At 41.2% G+C, this 24,385-nt stretch overlaps 2 protein-coding genes across 6 annotated transcripts in view; one reads left to right on the top strand and one right to left on the bottom strand.

The window, feature by feature from the left end:
- Positions 1-69: 69 nt before the first annotated feature.
- Positions 70-12,296, bottom strand: P2RX7 (purinergic receptor P2X 7). Its single transcript, XM_052690909.1, has 13 exons — positions 12,006-12,296; positions 10,452-10,581; positions 9,803-9,874; positions 9,026-9,098; positions 7,903-7,999; positions 6,379-6,459; positions 5,700-5,829; positions 4,636-4,766; positions 3,542-3,635; positions 3,042-3,107; positions 2,828-2,944; positions 2,004-2,099; positions 70-1,537 (listed from the first exon to the last, which is right to left on the bottom strand). The coding sequence occupies exons 1-13, from the start codon at positions 12,209-12,211 to the stop codon at positions 1,067-1,069; spliced, it is 1,764 nt and encodes a 587-aa protein (XP_052546869.1). The 5' UTR covers positions 12,212-12,296; the 3' UTR covers positions 70-1,066.
- A 5,005-nt stretch (positions 12,297-17,301) lies between these two features.
- Positions 17,302-24,385, top strand: part of IFT81 (intraflagellar transport 81) — a 45,167-nt gene continuing 38,083 nt past the window's right edge. For 4 of the 5 annotated variants that reach the window (XR_008208678.1, XR_008208677.1, XM_052691293.1 and 1 more), the window contains exons 1-6: positions 17,302-17,696; positions 18,468-18,571; positions 19,192-19,372; positions 22,295-22,384; positions 23,467-23,532; positions 23,851-23,961. Coding sequence is in view for 2 of the 5 variants with exons in the window: in XM_052691293.1 (XP_052547253.1) it covers positions 17,553-17,696; positions 18,468-18,571; positions 19,192-19,372; positions 22,295-22,384; positions 23,467-23,532; positions 23,851-23,961 (696 nt within the window). In the remaining 3 variants the exon portion in view is untranslated. Of the gene's footprint in view, positions 17,697-18,467; positions 18,572-19,191; positions 19,373-22,294; positions 22,385-23,466; positions 23,533-23,850; positions 23,976-24,385 lie in introns of those variants that run through there. The other variant, XM_052691296.1, reaches the window with a different exon arrangement.

Genomic DNA, 24,385 nt, shown 5'->3' on the forward strand with positions numbered 1-24,385 from the left:
CACCCCAGATATAAAAAATGATGCAACGTGAACACGGATGTAATGCTACAACTGAGGACACAATGCGGCTTGCATCATCTACAGGCAATTTATTTTAAAATACATGTGGGAAATTGAAATGGCAAACTGCTGGTGTAGCTCGGAAAGAACAAAGCTCAGTTGAAAGGGATGTGGAATATACAAATGACAACCCATCTCACCTTGTTTCACCAAAAATAGAACATGTCCAAGGGCAGCAAAAAGAAAGGACTGGAAAGGTGTTGGAGCACAGATGAAACAACCCTGAATGCGGTGCTCCTGGGCTGCGGCATCACAGCACAAAGCAACCTGTGCTGTGCTGGGTTCTGTAGGAGGAGGTGTAGGAGGCAAGGCCTGCTTGAAGCTAAGAGCAAACAGGAGGCCAAAGACTTAGCATTAAAATTCAATGCATATGAATGAAATGCCTGCAAATATTACACAAAGATGGTGTAAGTACTTTACATCGTAATTCCTGATTTAAGCGAGAGAACAGCTGGGCTTTTCAGAAAATGCTTTGTGTCACTGAAATCTAAAATAAGCCTGTTTAATCTGGATGGACTGTGAGGCCTTTAACAGTTACAAACATACAAGCACAGCAGCCTCTTATTAGTCCTGATCCAGGGCCACAGCATGGTGGTGAGGTGAGGGGATAGAAACACATAGGATGACATTTTCGAGTCGTATCTCTTGGGCTTCTCAGGGGTGATGCCTGGAGAAGATCCTTTACCTTATTTTCAGGCTGTTGGTCATCTCCTGATTCATCTGGAATTTTGGTACACGCCAAAGCAAAGGCAAAGGGCTGGAACTTCTCACTAAAATGTAGCACCAAGAATTCACCCCAGAGGCTACAATTCCAAACCAAAGGAACATTGTTTGGAACCAAAGGAACTCTAAGCCAAGCAGTAGGCAATTGTCCCTCTCCAATGACAGTACACAAGAATTCAGCTGCATAGCAGATCTTGGAAAATCGTATGCTTTTTCTTCTTCTATAGGTACATAAAAGAAATAGGTTAAAAATCCACAATATGAGCCAAGGTAAGCTGCATCCTCATTCCAAATTAAAACCAGTATAGTTGCCGTTTGCTTTGGGATAAGAATTTCTAATCAGCCTCCTGCAGCAGCTTGGGATGACAGCTCTGTCCTCCAGCTCAAAAGAGCCGAAGCGCCAGTGAATGTACTGCTTGTAAGCAATGCGACGCAGCTGGCCGTTGGAACTGTGACCTGTCAGGTCCAGAAAGGGGTCTTCATAGAGAAGGGCTTTATTCAGAGTGTCTCTGGACAACACCAGCTGTGTAAACCAATAGGTGGTTGTGATACACTGCCCCTCTTTTTTCCGGCAGCAGAGCTGCTCGTGGTACTTCTGTGTCACCTGGCATTGACCACAGCAGCACCACTCAGGGCAGTCTGCGGAAGAGATGCTTTGTTTGAGCAGCCTGAGCTCAGACTGTGCAGTGCTGTGGTTCTTGTTGGACTCATGGGTGCAGCAGGTGCGAGGATCGTAGAATTTCACGGGATGGCTCTGGAAAACAATTTCCCAAATAAATGAGAATATAACATTTGCTGCTGCTTCGCCCATCTGCGGAGAGAATTTACAGCAGTGATCCTCAACATCGGGTGTTTCATTTGACACAGCACAATAGGCATAATGATGACAGATCAGCAGATCTGGAGGAGGATTGTCTTTCTGTGTTGCCAGCACCCACCACAGCAAAATCAAATCGACACCTTAGAAGATGTTTCAACACCAACACACTCCCACTGGCACATGCCCACCACAGGAAAACAGCAGCTTTTAGCTGACTCTAAACATGGATCTTCTGATCACAGGACTTACTAACTTGAAGGGGAAATATGAATCTATTTTCAGTTCCTCAAGGTTTAATCTTGAAATATGAGGAGGGGGGAAATTCAAATCAGTTTGAAATTGCATTCCTCAGCTTTCTCCTTTGAGGAGGAAATCTCAAATGTTAAGTGTCTGCATTTACCTCGAAACTGCTGCCTTCAGCATTCTGCAAGCTTGTTTCCAGAGGCATCTTTATCAAAGTAATGTGTGGCTTATCGACATAGGACACAAACATCACCTGTGAAGCAGAAGAAATCAGCACTGTCAGCTCAAGTAGTTGCTTACAGAACTGGAGACAGAACGGAGATCTCACCATGGGTTTGGCTTCTGCGGTCTGTACTCCAGCAAAAATCCCTTGCAATTGCATGCAGCAAGGGTAGAGATTTCCAGTATCTGGGATAGCAAGGATGTGGACAGCACTGGGGACAGACAGAAATAACGACAAGAGACAGTGCAGAACTAACTGCAAGAGTGTGGCTGTGCAGAGTCTTTATGTGGAGAGTTTCTCTGTGCCCTTCTCTAAAATGCTAGGGAATTAGTACATACAGCCCAATGGAACAACCAGAGATGTCTTGAGACATAGGAAGAGCCAATGCAGAATTGGCAGGGAAGAGGCTTTGAGCAATGCCCTCTGAATGGACAACCTTTTCACAGCACCTTTCTACCATTTTGAAGGCTCACGATTCCCTACGGGTTTCCCTGGTAGGGCTGGTGGGGCTCTGCCATGCCAAGGCTCTGTGTGTAAGCACACTGCAGCAGTGCACAGCTCTTTGGAAGTTTCCTGGAGATTCTCTGGCATGAAAAAAGGAGGAAGCAGTTCTCTTTGCCCATTCCTTACTGCACTGGACCCTGCAGTCCCTCTCTCAAAACTCCCTTATCTCCTCAAACCACAGCTGCAAGCTGCTGCAGGGTGCAGGAGAACAAAGCCCAGCAGTGAAGCAAGAATGAACAATTTGCATTCCTTACCTGTTCTGGCATCAGCACAGTCTCATACTTCTTCCTGATTAAATTTTCACAGAATGGTATTTTGCAGCAGCTGGAGCAATTGTAAAAGAGAAAACACATCTCTATAGCAGTCACAGCCTGCGCATGAAAGAAAAACAAGTAGTGATTCCTCTTTCTTAATGAGACCCTATCTCCAGAACTAGTTCAAGATACACAAAAAAAATAAGTCTCTCACCAAACCAAAATAGGCGATTGTGGACCCAATGAATGTAAAGAGTTCGATCAGTTTAAATTGTCCACCCTAAAGGAAGCAGAAAATAATAATTGGAAAGCAAGATCTTTGACGTTCACTCAGCATCACGGCATTTCTGGTTTTGTCTCTTTGCAGTGATTCATTCATTCAATCTCAAGATTTCATAGACCATCTCAGGCACTTTGCAGGGAAAAATAAATAATTTGAGAAGGAAATGGTGGTGACACACAGGGTTCACAGCAGGCAAGAAACCTTGTCATGCTTTCAGTCTAAACAACAATCCTTCTTTCTTAATTCTGCTATTTCCTCTTAAACTTTGCTCATTACGCTGCTCAGCTGAGTTTAGATCTACTCATCTGACATGACTTCCATCCCAGAACGATGGACAGAAGAAAAGAAATGGGTATATGGCAGAAGCAGGACTAAAGAAATAGCAAATTTTCTTCTCTCTTCCCTTCAGAAGGAACAACAGTCGCATTTACCATGCCAAACACGAGGACATCAAACCGTATTCCATAGGCTTTGAAAAGAGTTCTCTGCTCTGTCCCATTTGCTAGCTTATAGTGCCTTGCAAACCTGCAAAAGAACAAGTGAAGATCTGTGCAGCTGATGAATGTAATGATACAAAGCTAGAGAACACAAAAGGGAATGTAGTTTCTTGTCTTCTTTCTCCTGCCTTTTCAGCCTTCCAAACTCAAGGGGCTGAAGCCAGCTTGATGAGGAGTATTTCGCCCAGCATCTGACCTGACTGTCCCACAAACTTCTAGTCATCAGGAAGGCTTTGCCTCACAGTATCATCTCAATTTTTTCTTGTGCTCTTCCCCATCTCTTGTCTATGGTTGTCAGCTCAGAGCTGACACCTATTTGTTCCTTGTTTGCACAGCTCCAGCAGGACGCAGCTTTGGAATATGTTGGCAGCTCTCAGACAGTTATGGCACTCATGTTAGCATCACAAACGTATGAAAACCCACAACAATAATCATGCCATGAGTAAAAAAAGTGCTGTTACGCAAGAGTTTTGACCTAGATCTGAGGGACAACTTCAGTCTTAAACACTGATAAGCATTTGACAAATTGTGTAACTACTCAGAATTGGAGTCGCATCAAGATTTTTCATTAAAAATTTGCATGAATCTGTTGTATGTACAAAGAACCAAAAGCTTTCATTTGCTTTGCAATTAATTTTGCTTTGGGAACTGTGGGGTTACCCAGATGGAAGCAAAATACTTTTTTATTTTATTTAATCTCCTCGGGAAACACAAATTTAGGCAGTTTCAAGCCTCAATTGCCATATGGTAGAATCTGCCCAAACTATTTTCCATGTTAGCTCCTCAAATACTTGTGGGAATTTTCTAGGCCTTTCAGCACAGAAATAAAACCTCCTGCCACATGAGCATGCTATTTTTGAGATGATCATGAGAATGTATCTATACAGCTGCAATAACTGCAGGTTAAGGACTTGACTACAAGGCCAAAGAACAGTCAAACATTTTGTTATTCCAAGCTGTCGTTCTCCACACTTTGCCTTCATTCAGAAACATCCTACTTCCTTTATGTAATGTTTTGTTTTTTTTACCTCAAGCTGAAACCAGGGTATTGGGTTCTTGTTTTGTCATCCAGGCGGCGGAAGCTGTACTCTGGACTGCAGGAGTAAGACCACCTGTCTAAGTCACAGTCCCATTTAATCTCAATGGCAATGATTCCTCCCTGGAAACAAGCACAGGGATTATTCTGATTGCTGCCTTTGCTGGATATCTGTTAAAGACAGCAGAGATTTGAGGGATGCCATTGGCTGGGATACATCTCCTTATGCATACTAACTCAGAAACAACTTTTGCTCATCAAACAGTCTTTGATGGGAGTGTCTTAATTGCGTGATCTATAAGCAAACATTCATTCTGACTCTTCCTATTTTCTGCCTATCCTTCTTCATTTTAGTAGCACAAATGTGGATGTAGCTAAAACACTGTGATGGCAATTTTATCTTGGCTCAAACCAAAAGCCAAATTGCAGATATAAATGCAGTAGACACCCAGTCCAAATTTTTCATCCTTAGTGCCCTTGTGCCATGCTAAGACTCAATAATTCTGGCTTAAATGATGACTCTTCTTGGGACACTTTGTCTCTACTTTTCATCTACCCATCCATTAATATAAACTTGCCAAAGGTGTGGCTGGATACTGTGCTATGGGCATTTAGCTTAACAGCCTAAAGAATAGAGCAAAAATACAATGTGAAAAATAAATGTCTATTTTTTTAATGCCAAATATAAGCTACCATTTGTGCCAGTCTTACTTTTCGATGATTCTCTCTCCAAACAACATGATTTAGAATGTACTTTAGTAGAATTAAAAGATGACCACGAAGGACAGCTTTCTATAAGACCTATCTAAGTGCATGTTGTTTTGCTGAAGGACCTCTACATACTACAGCAATATCAACCATATTCTATCGACGCTGTCAATGTGGGTCCCATGCTGTGAAATGTTAAGCACATTTAATCCTTTCAATTTGAGGTTACACTGCTTCTCAAACAATCAGTTTCTAAACCTAGAACAACATGGCGTACAGCAAAACATGGAGGAAGGAAGACTAGAAAATGTTTTAACAGAGAGTATAAAAAAAAGTAATATTGCAGACCTTGACTGCCACCTCAGAAAAGTTCTCTTTTGCTTCCAGAAGGATGTCTCCCAAGCGGAATATCGGACACAGTGGGTCAGTTACCTTGTTGAATTTGCAGGAAGTATTCAATTTGGGTGAAATATTTTGCCTATGAAGAACACATACAGTTGTTAAAATCTAAAAGCAAAAGTTAGAACAGCTATAAATACAACTAAGAGATTTCACAGTGGCTGGCAGCTGTGTTAAATGTGCTCAGATTTTACTTGTATGAGCTTTTGTTTTCACAGCTACCGGGTCTGTTTGTTCCTATGAGATTTGCAAATCAAGATGAATTCTCTACTCTTTGGATGTGTTACAAGCAACAGTTTACCTGTGTAAACAAAAGATTTTGACTTAGACTCTGAGTCTCACATCAGTTATGGTATAATTTAATGACTTTACCCTAACGTGAATGGAATATCTGACTGAGCAATTCTACTGTCCTTTGCCTGAAGAGAAATAGAGCTATGCTGGGAGGCTGTGTTCCCAAGGTCTTCTTATTTCTCTTGTTTCTGAAGAACCAATCTTTTAAAGGCTTGTGGTTTGTTGCTCATGCAGATAAAGCCCTGAAGATATATAAGGTGCCGATTTATACAACCTTTTCTTCAGAGCACAACCACTCACTCTTCAGAAAGCATGGAGGAATACTGGCACTTACACGGTGTAATTAAATGTGGGGAAGTGAATGTTGTTCTTTATAAGCACTGTGAAATCTTCAGAACTCCTCAGAACTGCTGGCCTAAAAAAGAAACATCAAATCAACTAACTTTTAAATACATCAATTAATCTTATGCTAATTTTTTACCTGGAAAGCTGTCAGTGGGAGGAATATTTTCCTGAGAAAGAGACTGAGAAGCAGGGAGAGAATTGGCTCAGAGGATCAAGAAAGATAAAGGTCATTTTCTTAGTTTGAGGTATAAACAGTTCTTTCCCTTTTGCACTTTCTTATGTGGGCTGAACCTAAATTGAGTCCCTACGTGCAGATGAAATATGAGCTCATGAGACTTCTCATATAAATCTTGCTACAGAATAATAATAGTGAGAGTCTGTAACATTTGGCAGCTGAGAATTTGTGCGCATGAACAGATAGTTTCCTTGCTGTCTTTACAGACAGGATGCTGTATGAACAGTCATATCCTTTCTGTCGTTGGACAAAGCCTTTTTCAGAACACAGCTCTGTCTGCAGGAGAAGGGAATGGCAATTCCTTTAAAGAGGGGAAAAGAACTCAGCAGAAGTTACTGCAGGAGGCACTGTGAGATTTGGATGGGACCTGGCTGGGGAAAAAATGCTCCGTCTGCAAAAATCTTTGACTTAGGGAAGAGATAGAATACAGGCACAGAATCATGCTTGTATCACTACTCAGAGTGATTATTGACCTGGTTTCTTACTCATGTATTTCAAAAGCCGGTGCAGAGAAGCTAAAATTGATTAGTCATTTGCTTTCTTAGAGTGCAATTTCCATCATTGCTGTTGAAATAAAGCCTTTTCTAGAATTTCTTCATGCTTTGGCTGACTCAGAAAGGAAATTGAACATTTTCATCCTAGAATAGTACACCGTCATGTGGTTACAGAAAAAGATGCCTACAGGGCCCCTCCATTCCACTCTCTGAGTCACAGCATCTTTGTTACCTACAGTTTTCTTCAGTTTTCTATTACATATAGCCAGCACTGAAGTTTTCATCACCTGCCTAGAAAGGATGAAGAGATGTTCTTCAGTCTAGACTGGACCCCTAAAAGCTACTCTGCAGCACAGACAACAACTAGTCTAGCACTACTGGTTTGAGTGGTCACTGTGGTAAAGGAACCCACACAGAGCTTCTACACCACAGCACTGAGAACCTCAAGTTAGAAAACCTGTGTTATGTTGATGCATTTTCCTTGACATTTGAATTCATCATTCAAATGCCTCGAGTGAATTCAAGATGAGCCTGTGACATCTAAAATTGTTTCTGTGGCAGCTGTGTGATGCTGAGACTGAAGGCTTCACTGCAGAATCACAGGGCAGGACAGTGTTAGAAGTAACGTATTTAGCTATAGTTATGGCTGTGATTAGATACCTGATAGATATGGCTGGTTTAGATACCTGAGATACACCTGCACCTAGGCAAAGTGATTATCCTAAAGTTGTAGGACTGTTAAACTCTCTTTTTGACAACAAATGAGAACAATTTTGTTACTTACACAGGGGGGCTTTCTTCCATTTGAACAGGGCACCACGCCTTGATCTCACAGGTTTTATAAGTTGCATTATAACGGACACATTTTCCAGTTTGAACTCCTGTAGAAGAACAAGCTCTTGCTCAGCAAACACAAACACTTTGTACCATCTAGACAGCTTCAGCATGTCAGTAGATTCATCCTCAAATGACATGGAGAGATTTTTACATTTCAGATTCTCATAGCTTTCTATGGAGAAGACTTTAAGAATTACCCAAATTATGGTCATCCATGTCTTCACCAGTCCTTATTTAGCCACTTGCTTGGGTTAACAGAGCTTGTTGTTGTTTGGATCATGGGTGAAGTAATTTCCTTCAGTTTTACATGTCCTGACATATCTAAGTCTTGATATAAATTGAGAAACCGTTTCAACTAGAAGTTTAATTCAACATGAGCAAATTAAACAAGGATATAAACAAGGATATAGAGGGTGGCATCTCTGCCAATGGCATTGGGGCTGGAACTAGGCAATCTTTAAGATCCCTTCCAACCCAAGCCATTTTATGATTCTGTGATTCTCTAAATGTATGTAGAAAACCTTGATTCTTACTGCATTCCCAGAGAGTCAGAATTTTCTGTGAACACTCAGACTTTACTAGGGAAAGATATAATTCAGCCAGCAGCCTGAATCTGGGGAATCTCAGCACTACAAGGAACTCACACAGCTGATGAAAACTGTATGATGTCTTCTGGACAACCAGTCCCCAGTGAAAGACACAAATTGTTTCTCTTATTCTGAGAACTACTATCAGATGTTACAGACACTTCAGATAGATCCTGCAGTCACCCCCCTTGCTGAGCAGCCACAGACACCAACAGGAGTGACTATGAGAGACCTCCTCTATGCCACAGTCTGTACTCTTCACATTTCCCCTTTCTCTGCTTCCTTCCACACTTTCTCCTTTTAGTAAGGGCATGCACTAGCTGGTAAAAAACTGTTTTGTGGTTTTGAAAATCTGTTCTCAGGTCTCTCTCTGTCCTGCTGCAGTTCTCCAAACTGGAACTTGCATGTTCTGCACTGGTCAATAACACAATAGAAGATAGTACTCACAAACAATATTTCAGTCTGAAAATACCATTTACATACCATTACTGTGGACATTTGCAATCCCTTTTTCACAGGACTTATCTGAAGAGCAGATAGCTTTGGCAATGGGATACTGAAAGAAAAAGACATGGAAGAGCAATATGTGTGTCTCTCCATACAATGTCTCTCCTTACAATAACATTTTCTTTTGTTATTTATGTCATTTCCTGTTTTCTATAATGCTAAGTACAATAAATCTAATACTGGACTATTTACTTTTTTTTTTTATAAACAGCCCCAAAAACTTTTGGCAGTGAAAGTCAACTTATGTTTGGGAACTGCTCTGCAAAGACCCACTTCTAGGCCAGCTGGATGAACGAGAAAGGAGAGCTGAAGCTGACTGCCAGGTTTGAGCTACGGAAAGGAGGAATGGGAAGACGTGGGAATGAGCAACAGTGAGAGCATTTCTGTAACTCCAACATCCCTTCAGGTTGTTCTCAAAAGGGCAGCAGCATAGCCAGAGAAGCTGCACTGGCTTGAGTGTCACTACTTCCTAAAAGCAATGCAGGTAGGGTTGGCAAGCTCATTGATGCAAGAGAAAATCTCAGCCAACAAACTGATTCCCCAAGAAATAGCAGAGTGAAGGAAAGAAAATGAATAATTAGGTTAGTTTGCATGTTACCTAATGAGATACAAGCATAAAGAGCAGCTGTATTTGCTTGTACAGGACTGTCCCACAGTCTGCTCTTTTACACTAACACCAACATTTTCTGTTAACTACTGGCTATTGGTATTCAATACCATCATCTTAAGTATAAATTACAAAACAATGTTTACCTCAGGGCAAGTCTGTTGAATCTGATTGTCTGTCCGAATGACATTGGTCATCACAAAAAAAGAGTCTCTTGTCTACATGGGGAAAAGAAAATGAATATGACTGAAATTTCACATACTTTGTTCAGACCTCAGCCTCTTCAGGACATCACCTGGTAGGACAACAAGGCTGTTGCTGCTCTATCTCCCCACAGCAGATGCTCAAATTCTCCCCAGCTCAAACAGGAAAAGCCAGAGACAGCATCAGGGCACAAATGAGCAGTCAAGGCAAAAAGACACTGATGTTTTTTTTTAAATACTGGCATTACAACCTAGAAAGACACAATAGCATTAACTAGCAATAACAATACTGTGTTTAGTACAGCTATACTGGAGTATAGCTGTATGGAGCTCCTAGGTTTGTTACTATAAAAATATTAAACTGATATAGTAAAAAAAAGTGTAACAAATAGCACCACAAACTTCTCATTGAAAAGAACAATCTTTTTCCTTTTTTTCCCTGTTGGGGAAAGGTAGGTTTGGCTTAAAACATTGCTGTTTCAAATGTTAAGTCTCCTTTAATATTACTGCTCATTCCAGCAGACGTACCAGGAAAGAAACCAGATGTATTGATAGAATTGGAATATTGTGCTGACATTAAATTAAGACTTGCCTGTGTTGGTAGGGTGTATTCTGCTGCATCCCAGATCCTGTCTGCATGAGCCACTCCTTTCAGGCTAATGCAAACTGAGCTGGTAAGTTCCTCTTTCTCTTGATAGCGCTTGTGAACAATGAGTTTATAACTGCACAAATTAAACAGAGGGGACAAGAAAGCTCGTAAAAATAAAATGAATTGGCTTTTTGTATCATTCTTGGACAAAATGAACTGCATTGTAAAGTCAGACAGGCATTTTCAACCCTTTTGGTGTGAGACAGATGTCATCTCAAGAGAGATTGCTTGAGCCCAAGTTCTCCTTGAATTCACCTTTGCAATGTTCGCTTTGTCAGGAATGAGTTGAAAAATGCGCAAAGAGAATTTCTGTTTTCCCATCCTAAATGCTGTGGACAACTTCAGGTCATATCCTAGTTAGAATATTTAGTCTTTAATTTTCCAGTGTTGTGACTTTTTTTTTGCCTCGTGATGATTGCTTCAAAAACTTTGGCCTAATATTTTCATTTTCTCGTGAATTGAGTGCGTTAATAGTAGAAGATCATCTCTATTTTTATACTGACAGGAAGTGATTTAGCTCATCTAATCATGCAGGCAGTGATATCTTTGAAGAACTACTGTATGTCCAGAAAGTAGTTTCCATACTACATAAAAGTCATATAAAAGGTTTGCTTTGAAAAACAATCTTGTTGCATAGCCACAGGTGTGGTTCAGCAGCAGACTCTTCTGGAATGAACAAATGTTGCTAAAGAACAGAAACAGAAAGCATTTGATCAGTGCTCCTTCATTTATACTGTTTACTGTAACAGCACTTCAGCCTTCTCTTTCTGGAGATGAGTATTTTGGGATAATCACGCTTTTGGAAACTGGCAGTAGGAACCCGGCTCTGAGCAGCAGTAGGTGCTTGCATTTCCTGCAGACTTGATTCTTAGCAAGATTGGGATCAGTGTGCTCCATGTCCTGGCTTGTTGCCCTCACATAGGAAATAAATCACTTTCTGAACTTGCAGACTTTGTTCAGCAAAGACTTATCACTGAAAACAGCCCTACTTTGGCAGCAAGGAGGAAAATTTGCCCTTTAGAGGCAATCTATTATTGTTTATTCCTAAACACCTTATTGTTCTTGAAATCTGCTTCAAGAGCTTGATTGGCTATTTCATCTGTTAGGTAGATCTAGTCCTGATGGGAGACTCTGTGGAACACACTCTAATCTCAGAAAAACTGATGTAAATGTCAGATTATTCAATGGAGTGAGTCTGGGTTTATAGACAAGAAACAAAAACAGCATAGCAGAAAATGAAACCACAAGCATTTGTTAGTGAAACCTCAGCTTAACTTCAACAACCCCACCCTGTGAGATAATTTCCCCTGCTAGAATCCCACCACAAAACTCCCACTGCCAAATCCATCTTACAAGAGTGGTCTAACACCAAATCAATGATCAGGAGTTGCTGCCACAGAACTGACAGCTCTGAAAGCCACTCTGTAACTCAGACAACCCTCAACACAACAAACACTTGTTTGTGTTTGGTGCCATTTCCCGTCACCCCACACTTACCAAATATACACAGCAATAACTCCATAAATGAACCACTTCACACAGACACATCCAACACTCGGAAAACGGATCAGTTTTGGGGAGTCATAATTGAACAGATCCTTCATCCAGCCACGTGCAACCATTGTTAATGTTTCCTGTGAGCTTATAGAAACTGCAAGTGGTTGATGCTGTCTTCTTTTATTCTTGCATCCTTTTGAGGCCATACCACTTAAAGGCACAGTCAGAAATTTGTATGAGTAGAATGGTACCACAGGCCTTCAAAAGAAAGGCAGCTGGTGGATCAGAGCTTGATATTAATAAAAAATAAAGAGTATAAGGAAGTGGGAGACAGGATATCAAATGCCTTCTTTATCTGTCCAGAGAAGAAAAAGGACAAACTAACTTCTTAGTGGAATCTGCCTTATTTTAGGGAACTGTTTATTTCCATTGACAGAAATACAAGCTCTTCACAGCCACCCACGTTTATGTGCGACAAAGGGAGTTTTCAGAGAGAGAAGATTTTTTGAATTCCCTTCAACCGAGTATCAGTAGTGCGCTTTAAATTTCTGAATTCGGACTTTTTTCAAAGAGAAAAGTCTAAATGTCAGATATATCAATGATAGTCCTCAGCTGGCCCAGCTTTTTTAAAAATAAAAAGTTTAAAGTTAAAAAGTTTAAAGTTGGAAAAAGAAAAAAAAGAATTTTCTTCTAAGTTCTCAAGTCTGACTTATGCAGTGTCTGGAGGAGAATTTCCTCTCACTGAATCTGTCCAGACCTCAAACCAGACTGAGAAAACTTTGTGAAGTAGTAAACACTTTGAAGGTGCTGCCCTGACTTGAAGGAGGATGGAATACTTTTCTATTGCTTAAAAGACGAGTCTGCAGAATGAATTCGACACATTTTTTCCAAAACACTTCAGTAGAAACAGGATTAGGTATCACATAAACATTGGAACACCTACCATTGGTCAAACCACAGGATCATTAGCTGAGGCCACTTATTTTCACACGAAAGGCCTTAAGACAGAGAAAAGAGATAAAGAAAGAAGCTCAGTAGTTTCTGCCTTGGGGTTATTGTGCAGCCCTTCTCATATCACATCCTTTCCCAATGCATCTTACTCAGTATTTCTAAAATGAGCTGATCATTTACAACCACTTCTCTAGCTGGCTGTGGGTGCATCACTAACCATGGTTCCATGACGTGCTGGATAGCTTCAGCCACCACAGAGGAATCTTGATGGTTCCCGTGTCTACATTTGCAAGGGGGAAACCAAGAGCTACAGGAACATCAGTGCAGAAAAAGCTGCTTAGATGGTGAAAGCAGCTCAGAGCAGCACTACTACACTGGGAGAGCAGCAGTGCATGAAGGTCAGGAGGCTCCTGCCCGTGTTTTTCCAGGCTCCCGTATAGCTCTTCTCAAAAACAGCATCATTGTCCATTTGCAAAAATAACCTTCCAGCTGTTCTGGTCCCACCAGAAGTTGAGTACTCCACTGCAAATTCTGCTGCTTGGCGTTCCAGGAGAAGGCACTGCTACATCACTATGTGGGCCAGTACCTCACTGGACTCTCCTTGAGGTTTGCATGTCAACCTTCTTGCAACCACCTGCTCTTGCTCTCAGCACTACACAGTGAATGACATGCAAGCGGATGCTTTGCCTGAAGCTTGGGCAAATGCAGAGATCAAGCTAAAAGGACTGAAACTAGCATGATGTTGGCCTCCCTCTGAGCCTGAGTCCCCACCACCCAACAATTTGCACTAGTGCAAAGAAGGTGCCATTCACGTCCAAATCTATACTGCAGGGGTGGCAATGCCCACGCAAGAATGGCAATGGTAAAGCAAGCTTTTGGGACACCAGTGGCCACAGGGATCTTCAGCTTTTTACTTCAGGTTGCATAGGACACTGTCCTATTTGGTCTCAGGATGGTTTTCTGCCAGGTCATGGTACTAAGAGGCAGTTCAACTGGGTAACAAAATCACAGTGCTGAGCAGAGCAAGGTATATAACCTTGTCTGTGGTTTCTCACACTGCACAGTTCCATGCACAAGCTGGTCAGTGAGCTGCAAACCAAATACTGGCAACTGGCCCATGGGGTCAAGGAGCAGGTGTGAAGCCACCATCTGATGCTATAAACAAAGGAGCTGTAAAAATGCAGAGCAGTTGAGGTGGGATCTGTAAATCTTATTCTCGAAGTCTGAAAGAAAAGAAGCTTGGATCACAATCTATCACACTTATCTTTAAAGGACTAGGCTACTCTCTCTTGCAACAGAAGACCTGCACAGAGGCACCAAATGTTCAAAGACTGCAACACAGAGGTAATGTCTTTCTTCCTTTACTGTTTTAAATCACCTAGGATGCTGCCTATTGCTGTAGCTGTGACAAAGCATGTGGAATCAGACTGGTCTTTTAGCACACAGGAACAGATCACATTCTAAGAGGCTTAATTTTTTGAGACATCAGCAGTCATTCCTTATTTGCTGACCACAATCCATATTGCTATAGTTGATATTAGAGACTGACAGACAAAATCCTGCTGTGTAATAACAACAAAAAAAGACACAATTGGTAAGAACCAGAAACAAACTTGGGATGCATTTAGGTGCTAGAACAGATACAAATATATTGATTTTTAATATATGCCAGTCAGACTTACAGTTATATACAAATATAACAATATTTATTATTAAATAAGAAAAACAAACAAATGAAAAAGAAACAAGAGGACCTGGGTTGTATAAAATAAGCTTCAGTGAGCGTTGTCTTTGCTTCCTAAACACTCTCATTTTCACATTAACATCTTCTATCTGTTTGGGATCTGACCTCAGCAGCAAGGGCAGATGCATTCATCTTCTTGTCCATGGATGTTCCCATATAAGGTGATCTCTCTTTGCCTGTGGAGCACAACTTCGATTTGCTCAGGTTTCGTTCCACTCTGATTTGCTGGCCTCTATGCTCGAGCTCTTGCAGTTTTACAAGGCAGTCATCCACACAGCTGTAGCTATAAAGGGAGGAGAAAGACAGGAGAGAGTAATGAAGATGTGCCTGCAGATCTAAATTGGTCTGGATAGTTTATTGTGCTTCATTGTTTTTCTTCTGCTCATTGCCTCTGCATGGCACCTTTTCAATAAGCAATTTCTATACGCTCTTCCCAAGCAGTATAAAGCATAAACCCTATCCAGGGAATTGAATAGGATGACAGGGATGCACTGTTCTAACAATTCTCTAGTCATCAGGAAACTTTGCTTGAAACTCTGTATGACTCTTCATGCACGCTAACTTGAGAATTTGGAAAATGCCCATGGAATTATGCAACAGATGTATATAAACAGTGGCCTTCAATTCAGTAAGATTTGATTCAGATAGCACATCAGAATTCTCAACTGCCTCCTCTGACATTTACCCAAGGCTGAACTAAAAGCTATGATATCTTTTATGTCTATGAAGATTGTCATACAGAAGTCAAGACATTCTAGAATAAGCTATTATACTGGTTTTTGTTTGTTTGTTTGGTTGGTTGGTTTTGTTTGTTTTTTTTTAAGAAGTAAGTTTCAGAAAATTCATGCACTATTACTGAGGGCAAATATCAAGTAGTGTGTAGGTAACCTGGGGTAGCAGTCTGGCTACAATGGGCTGCATGGATAAATAGCACAAAACCACTGGAAGAAGGGATCATGAAAAGATACCACAGGATCCCCCATGTTTTCCCTGACATGAGAAGTCTCAAGGAACTCTGATGTATAATTTTGCTCTGGTATTGAATCATAAGTACATTCAAACAGGCCAGCATGCTGGAGCTCACCCTGAGTTCTCATCAGAGAGGTCTTGTTTCCCTCTCAGACTCAGAATGATCCAAGTTCCTGGGTTTTCATCATGACAGAGTGATTCAATCTTGGCATCTTTTCTTGTCTGATCTTGGGGTTTTCTAATTTTCAAGCATCCTTTCTCTTCCTTGTCATCTCTATACCATTAAGGAGACATGAAACGCAGGGGACAGTCCTTTGCTTCTCGGAAGGTGTGAGGAGTGAAAGAGAAGGTCAGAGCAGCACCTCCTGGCCATATCCAGCCCAGATCCACACCCTCTCATCTCAGCACTGTGAGCACAGTCTGTTCTCTCCCTGTATTGAGGACTGAGGACGTGCATCCATGTTTGCAGAAACACTCTGTTTCTCCAGAATTAAGGAAGTAATGCCCAGGATTGATGACACCCACCACTTCCTATTACCCATCAGTGTCACCTACAGGGAGCAGAACTCATCCCCAGTGCCTCTACAGAAAATACCATTTTCATTTGCTCCCCCTGTGCATTCTATATGCTCAAAATACTAATCAGAAGAAAAGTGTAATTGATACCAGGAAAGCATGTCAAAGGAAAGTGGATCCCTTCTGGGAACTTGTAGGTAGTACGATTCCTAAAGGTCAGTGTGCAGACAGAAAGCACAAAGGAAACACGATCTGGTTTTTAAAGTTCAAATCCAGGAGTCAGGAGACTTGGATTATGTTCCTGGCTCCATTGCAGCTTTCATGTACAATCAAGAGCAGCTCATCCATCCCCTTTGTGACTTTGTTCAGCCAGTGAAAAGCAAGGACAGACATGTGATGTCACTTCTCAGGCTTTTAGAAAAAAAATGGGTAAATTAGTATTTTATGAGATATTTCCTATTCCCGGGAAAGAAGAGGGGAAGTAATCTAAGATGGAAACATTGTTTAGAATTGCAAAGTGTTACATTTATGATTGCTTCTTACCGAATAAACAACCTGTGCATTTCAATTTAACAGCACCAATGTAATGACTCACTGCGTGTTTTACTCCATCACATGTGGACTCACGTGTGTTTCTAAGACAATCCACAAAGCTAACTAAAGAGCAGAGGCTCCAAAATCCAAAACCTATATACAAGCCCTATTGCCGCCGTTCCTTGCTTCGAGAGCGTTGTTCTGTGAACGCCCCGCACAGAACATTGCGTGTACACTGCGGGGGCACAGCGACCTCCCCCAGGCTCACAGTGGGAGTGGGATGCGAAACCCAGGGCAGGCTGCGATGCTTTTAGGGCTGCTTCGGGCTGCCCCCCCATGCAGCATGATGTGAAGAAGGGAGAGGGACCCGGTCCCCACAACCCGAACGGCTCCGTTCTGTCCCAGCTCCTCCGTAGAGGTCAGAACTCCATGCGCCGCTCTGCGCATGCGCGCGCCTCTCCAGCTGAAGCCCGCGTGGCACGTCCGGAAGTGACGTCATCGCCAGGCCTGGCAACCGTTACCAGGGTAACGTGGAGGCGCGAGCCGGGGGTGAAGGCCGAGGCGGCCCCGGCTCAGTTACCTCACGGCACGGGGTGGCCCCGAGAGGGCCTGGCTGTTTCCGCCCGCGCTCTCTTGAGAGTTTTCATCACCCTCTCGGGGGTGAGGGGCTGGCTGTATCGAGCCCGGTGCAGGCTGAAGGCCGCAGTGCTGCTGAAGGCCTCGCTGAGCTGCGAGCTCAGCCGCACTCCCGGCAGCCCTCAGCTCCCTGGCCCCGCTGAGGCCTCGTGGCGTCTCGTCCGGCTCTCCTGCAGAGGTTCTTCCAGGACGCGACCATGAGTGACCAAATCCAGTTCATTGTTGAGAAGCTCAATCAGGAGCCCTTCAGGAAGAACTACAATTTAATCACGTTTGACTCCTTAGAGTCGGTGCAGCTGTTGCAGCTGCTCAGTGATGTGCTGGGGGAGATTGACCCGAAGGTAAGGAGGGCAATCAGAGGTGCTCAGACCTGGGTAACTGCCAACATCTTAAGTTGGCCTGTCACAAAAATTGCACGAAATGCTTTTACTTAAGTCTGGCGGTGTGTATCTTTGTGGCATGTTTGGTTTACCAAAATAGCTTGTATGAGTCTTCCTGCAAATAAATGTGCCTGGCAAAAATCCTTTGTGGCTGTATATCTGCAAGTTGTTGGTGAGCAAACAAATGTTTCTTGGGCCAGGATGCTGGATCCTCGTCCACCAAAGACTGATGACTTTATGTTTTAACTTGGGAATCAAGGTAGAGATCTTAAATTGGTTCAGACTGACAGCAACTCTATTCTCGAGTCAAAAGTCAGGCTAAATCTTGTTCACATATGTAGTGTAGGAGCTGACTAAGAATGGTTTCTCATTTGCAACCGGTAACTGAGTTACTGACTCCCCTTACAATGATGCTACCAAAGGTGTGAGATCTGAAGGGATCAATTCTGTACCAGTGGTATAGAGATCCATGTTCTGCTGTGGTAGAATCTCAGACTTGGAAGTAATTTCTTCCTCTGAATAGATGAGGTCCTATGAGTGGGGAGAACTTAAGACTGGAATAAAGTTACCTGAATATGCACATAGGAGGAAAATATTTTAAAGATAATAACAACTTGGTCACAAAAGGAATGTTCTATATGGAACACTCTCCACTGACACATGATAAATGAATAAAGTTGAAATGACTTGAACAAATACTGGATGTTTATTTGTATGTTTCAAACTATGTAGCATGCTGTTGACGTTAGAGAGGAGCTGCCAGAGAATACAGCTAAAAGAATGTTGACTCTCCTCGGTATCCTTAAATACAAGCCTCCAGGAAGCGTAACAGACCTGTAAGTATCTTTTAATCCACGAATCATGATAAAAGGTGTGTTACAGCTTCTATGTAGCAACCTTTAGTTCAGGGTTTCTTTTTGTATTTTTGACCCTGACCATCGCAGTGGACATGTGTAACGTGTTAAAGAGCTCCTGTTTTGTCCCACTGGTAGGGCAGCACAAGGCTCCCGCAGGTGTGGGGCAGCGCCGGGGCGCGACTGCAGCAGCTGCTATTGTGGAGTCTGCCAGGAGAGGGTGCCGCCTGCATAGCAGGGTCACTTCTGCCCCCAGTCCTTTCAGGCTGCAGTGCCACCTTCCAGTGCCAGGTGGTAACCCTGAAAACCTGCCCTCATTTTCTCTTTTCCAGAAGAATGTTGCTGGGAAGGATGAATCGTTTTTGCAGGCTTTATCATTTTTTTTTGTTATGGGGTTTCTGTGTGCCTCAAGGTAGCAGAATCAGGATTGTAAATAGCAAACTGGCACCGTGACTGCCTTCTGTATTAACTACAATAAGGAAGCCGTTAGGGAAGCGGAATGGGAAAGTCAGAACACTGCAAACTTTCCAGCCAGTGTTCTTTCGTTTGAGATTTACTGATAGTAGGTGATACTTGTTGTTGTTGTTGTTGTTTTTGAATAGGAGCGCATTTCGCCAAGGGTTGGTTACGGGGAGCAAACCTGTAATTCATCCTGTCTTACATTGGCTTCTTCAGAGAACCAGTGAACTCAAGAAAAGGGCTTACCTGGCACGCTTCTTGGTAAAACTGGACGTGCCAGTGGAGTTCCTACAGGATGATACCGTGGCTGACGTCAACAAGCAGGTAGTGTTTTTCACGTATGCCAACATTTTACAGGAATTAATTGAAGTGCCAATAGAAGAATGGATACATGAATTGAGGGGTTACTGCTGAGATTAACGTTCAAGAGAGTTATGATAAGAGCATCTTGCAATCAAGGGTTGACAACCACTCATGAAAATAAACGCATTTTAACCACCTCCAATAAGCCTTGCATTATTTAGGAAGAGGTAGCATTAAATTGAAGGACTTAGGCTCACTGATCAAATATTGTGTGCTGATTAGCCTTCATTTTTATGCTTTTTTTCTTTTTTTTTAACGCTTTTTTTTATCTTCTGTGAACTCTAACATGGATATTTTTAACTTTATAAATCAGTTCAGCAAACATTATGAACAAAAATGGCTGCCTTACAATTGTCAACTGAAGGTATAATACTTAGCCTCTAACATTTATATTAGTGTTACCCCACTTCTGCTTCAACCATTCTTCTTTCTTTTTTTTTTTTTTTTTTTTTTTTTGTGAGAAGTCAGAAGTTTTTTCCTTGGCTGATGTTCCTATTTACTATGTTTCCTCTTCTTTTCTGAGCATTAAAAGTTGATTTTTAAACAACGAGACTGGATGGGTTTAAAATGCAGAGCTACACGTGAACCAGAATTACGTTTTTACATAATTTGTCTTATCTGAGGTACATATTTACTTTATTTTGATCCAGTTTTCTCTGCCTTTTGTCCTGTGTAGTTGCTTGCAAATCACAGTGTTTGTGAGCATTCATAACAGGTAACCTTGCTTATTAGCTGTGCACCAGCAAAGCTCTGTAGCTTGACTGATTTTCTTTTCTGATGGCACTAGCAAGGTCTGATTTATAACTTTGAACAACTGAGCAGAAGTAGGAAGGAGAGGAAGGAATGCAGGTTGTAAGTTTTCTCAGTATGTCACAGTCTCAATATGTATAAATATCCATCTCCATTATTTCCATTACGTAAGATGTATTCCTTTTTGGGATTGCAGTAATAAAACCATCTCATTAAACCAATACCCTTCTGATTTAACTCAGAACAGAAGCTGGGGTTATACAGTGTCTTTATGTAACACAGCATTACCATGAAAATATTTAGATACTAATGAATTAAAGAATTTAGCCTCAACTATTTATGTAGGCAGGCATGTGATGGTGCATTTTAATAGAAACATTTCAAATGTGAAATTCTGGAGATCTTAGAACATAAGCAAGTTTCATGGGTGTGTAGAATCAAGCTCACCTGTACTGCAGATTCCCTAAACAGGGCTCTCAGAAACCTGGCGCTTCCTTGATTTTGTGATTTGGACATCAAATTGGTTGCAGTGTATAATTCTAAAAGTAATTAAATTTAGGCGGAAATCTGATTGACCAGTCTTCAATGAGATGCTGCCAGGTGCCAGGAATCACTGTGCTGCTGAAACCTGGGCTTTGTTTGGTCATTTGAGTGTGTCAGTTGTTTCAGGTGCGTGGGCTGGAATGCTGCTGGGTTTTTTTGTTTGTTTGTTTGTTTTTAGTGGAAGTGGGAAACCTCCCATTTGCTCTGGTTTGCCAAACTATGCTGTGCCTGTGTTTGGGTTTTGCCAAGTGCCTTGAAATGTTGTGTCCCCATGAGGAAGAGACTCCCTAAACTCACCTTTTGAAAGAGGTAGAGAAAGGATGCAAAGGAAGGCTTTTGGAATCAGCAATGAATACAGTTGCTCCCAGTTGGCTTGCTGTCTTCTTATTTGTTGAAGTACTTCTGTAACACCTAAGTGAGCTACAAGACAGTTGCATTTTTACTTCTGTTTTTTTTTTTTTTTTTAACTCATTTTTCATCACCCAGCCTGCGTGTACCTTCTGATCATACCTTTATTTGTCACTTAGTCAAGCCCTTTTTGATTACATCATCTTCTTCCCAGTGGCCATTTTACTGCTGTTTTTTGAATTTGCTCCAGCATGTCCTAGTGTGCCTGCTCCTAAAACAACCAGCAATAAAAGGGAGTATTCCAGCTGCTGGTTCCTCAGGATTCTATGCGATGGAATTGCTGCTTCACTTGTCACAGATTTGCCATCTTTGTTTAACCTGGCCTTTGCCATTTCGTATTCAGCAGTCATATCAATTGCTCTTTCCAGGAAGTAAAAAAATATATATATATATATTCTCTGCTTAGATTTTTCCATCTTATTGAATGGCTGTTTCTGCAGAGGTTATTCTTTCCTATCTCGCAGCTTGCATTTCTTCAAGTTGAATCTAAATTTATTTCCCATCCATATTTCTAAACTCTTTCTGTCCCCTGTTATTTCTCTACCCACACAGACTTTCACACTGCCTCTCAGTTGAAGAGTGCTGGTGGGCAATGTACTGGTATGGAGGTAGCACACTGTCTACTTCTTCCTAAAAACCAAGCTACATATATCAGCCTCTATAATACACCGAGGACACCATTATGCAATGTGGCAAAACTGTTTCTCACATGTTAAGTCAGGTGTGCTCTGGGGCTGCTTTACTGGAGAGAAAATCAGTGCTCTAACCTCCAGCTCCATTGCCTCCCTCAAGCATCTTATTAGACCCAGCTCTCCCTTTTTAGCTTGATAAGTTTACACATGTAATGTATGCAGGTTTATAGTAAGGGAGAACACTTAATGTAGCATTGTCCGTCTCAGCTTACATCTTGTTTTGAAACTATGTTGTGTGTTACAAGGGGAGAGGTTAAAATGCTAAAGAAATCATGGAAATTCTGACTATCAACTTTAAATGGGAGATAACGTCATGTTATATTTTTTTCTTCTGCTTCATAAGTTCCTAAGTTTTAGTGGTGAAAAATCCATTTAACTCTTGTTTTTACAATGTTTCTGTCTGTATTTACTGTCTTAATAGTAAAGCAACGTTGGCCTGAACACCCTCAGCCATAGAGCTCATTCTGCATAATTTTATCTCATTTTGTAGTATGAAGAACTGATGGAAGCATTTAAAAACCTACATAAGGAATGTGAGCAGCTCAAAACATCTGGTTTATCTACTGCAGAAATAAGAAGGGTAAAAATATGACAAAAATGCATTGTTTCTATGTATGCTTTTTAAAAATGTTCTAATTTTTTGGTTGTGTGAACTCACTGCAGTGTGTACATTATAGAGGTCAGAGCTGATTGGCACTCAGTTGCTGTTTTGAAACTGTTCTCTGTTGGCAAACAGAAAGTCCTTGCTCATGCTTAGAACTGGGCTTTGTGAAGCAGATGGGGAAATGAGGCTGCCAAGACTGTGTTCAGCATGATTTTCAAATATTGGAGCTCTTTTTCTGTGACCACAGACTGATATAAAACCTTGAACTTTACTGATATAGGGTAATAATTTCAGAGGTTGAATGAATTAAGAGCCTAAGTCAACAAAAATGGTGTTTCTATGTGGCTAAAGTGTCAGTAAAGATATTTGTCCTGTTTCATCAAAATGTTTGAGCATGAATCCAGCTTTCCATTAAGACATACAAACAAGTTAAGCAAATGTTGAGATAAGGCCTAACCTGATAATTTAGTTCCCTTTCTCTCATAGTTGTTAATATGTGGTTTCCTGCTGTTGTAAGGTAGGAGGAAAGAAGGATAATTGGATACTTGTTTTAGAACCATAGATTATTTCTTTTAACACAGTTTTAATGGAAAAAGTATCAGCAAGTTTAACTCCTATGCAGAGTATAACTGCAAGTTTTATGGTACAACTTCATGCAGATTGCCAGGAAGTGGGTAATGGTAAGATTTAAGAACAGATGTTTAATTGCATCATGTGTTTTATTGTGTTGATTTTTGCTCGGTTGTTTCTGCTTGTGGGATGTAGGGCTTGTTCTTCTTTTTGTTGGTTTTTTTTTTTTTTTTTTTAAATACATCTGCTTTTATTTTAAAAGCTAACATTAATACTGAAGGATGCAGAGAGTGGAAACTGAGGAAGAAGTAGGAAAGATGAGCAGGACTGGAATCCTGGACATTCTGTACACAGATTGATAAAGTTGTAACTGCTTCAGGTGTATTCAGAGATAAATTCTGCTTTTCACAGTAACTTGTGCAGAGTTTAGTTCAATCTGCACCATGTAGTAAATTCACATTTCTTTATCTGTTTTTGCTGCTGTTTAGGATATAAGTGCAATGGAAGAGGAGAAAGATCAACTCATCAAAAGAGTGGAGCGTCTTAAGAAGAGGGTAATAAGAGAAGTAACGCTGTTACATTTCAGTGTCATAATCCTTGGCTTGCAACTCTGATTTTGGAATGCAAACAAGGATTAGAATAAACATACTGCGTGTCGAGGAAGGAGTCAAATAACTAATTGACCTACAGGGAATCTCCCTAGGCGTTAGTCCAGAGCTTTTAAGCATCTTGAGTCCAGTACTTTGCTGTCATTTCTGAGTAGTAACGTGTATGGAAAGGAAGTGCTAAGTGGGTTTGTTAGACATATGATCTCTTTAATGTATTTCTCAATTATCTGACAGTAACATGCACTATTTATCCACTTGCTGTAGGTGGAGACAGTACAAAATCATCAACGAATGCTTGAAATAGCAAGACAGCTTCGCTTAGAAAAAGAGAGAGAAGAATCTTTGGCTCAACAGAAACAAGAACAAAAAAATCAGGTATTGCCATAAAAGTGTACCTCTTAAAATAAATAGTTTTTATATCTGTCTGGGGATTGTGTGTGTAAAGAAGCACATCAGGAACAAAACAGTGCAGCTTCTCCTAATAGCAGAAAATTAAATCCTATGTAAAATACAAATACCTGTGTGCATCTTAAAGTAAGAGGCTTGATGCTGCAAGTTTTGAACGTCTCATTTGAGATATTTGGCTGCCTCAGCTACTCCTGACATCATCATTTAGCAATCCTAGGAAATGTTCCATGGCTTACTGTGGGAGCACCCAGAGAGAGGTCTTTGTGTTTATGGTACTGAGCAAATGTTTCCTTAGTTTGATTGTATCTCTGTGCACTTGCACTAAGATTGTGTGGTAACACAACAAGTAGCACAGCTTTTTGCTGTGAATCAGTGCAGGGAGAATATAATT

The sequence above is a fragment of the Tympanuchus pallidicinctus genome, unplaced genomic scaffold (genome assembly GCF_026119805.1).
Source record: "Tympanuchus pallidicinctus isolate F22 unplaced genomic scaffold, pur_lepc_1.0 scaffold28, whole genome shotgun sequence".
Classification (NCBI taxonomy): Eukaryota; Metazoa; Chordata; class Aves; order Galliformes; family Phasianidae; genus Tympanuchus; species Tympanuchus pallidicinctus.

Excerpts from the sequence above, each read along its gene's own strand:
- P2RX7 (XM_052690909.1), bottom strand. The coding sequence starts at position 12,211 with ATGGCCTCAAAAGGATGCAAGAATAAAAGAAGACAGCATCAACCACTT. Across the intron at positions 8,000-9,025 it reads TGCAAATGTCCACAGTAATG|GAGTTCAAACTGGAAAATGT; the intron begins GTATGTAAATGG and ends GTTCTTCTACAG. Across the intron at positions 5,830-6,378 it reads CCCACATTTAATTACACCGT|GCAAAATATTTCACCCAAAT; the intron begins GTAAGTGCCAGT and ends TGTTCTTCATAG.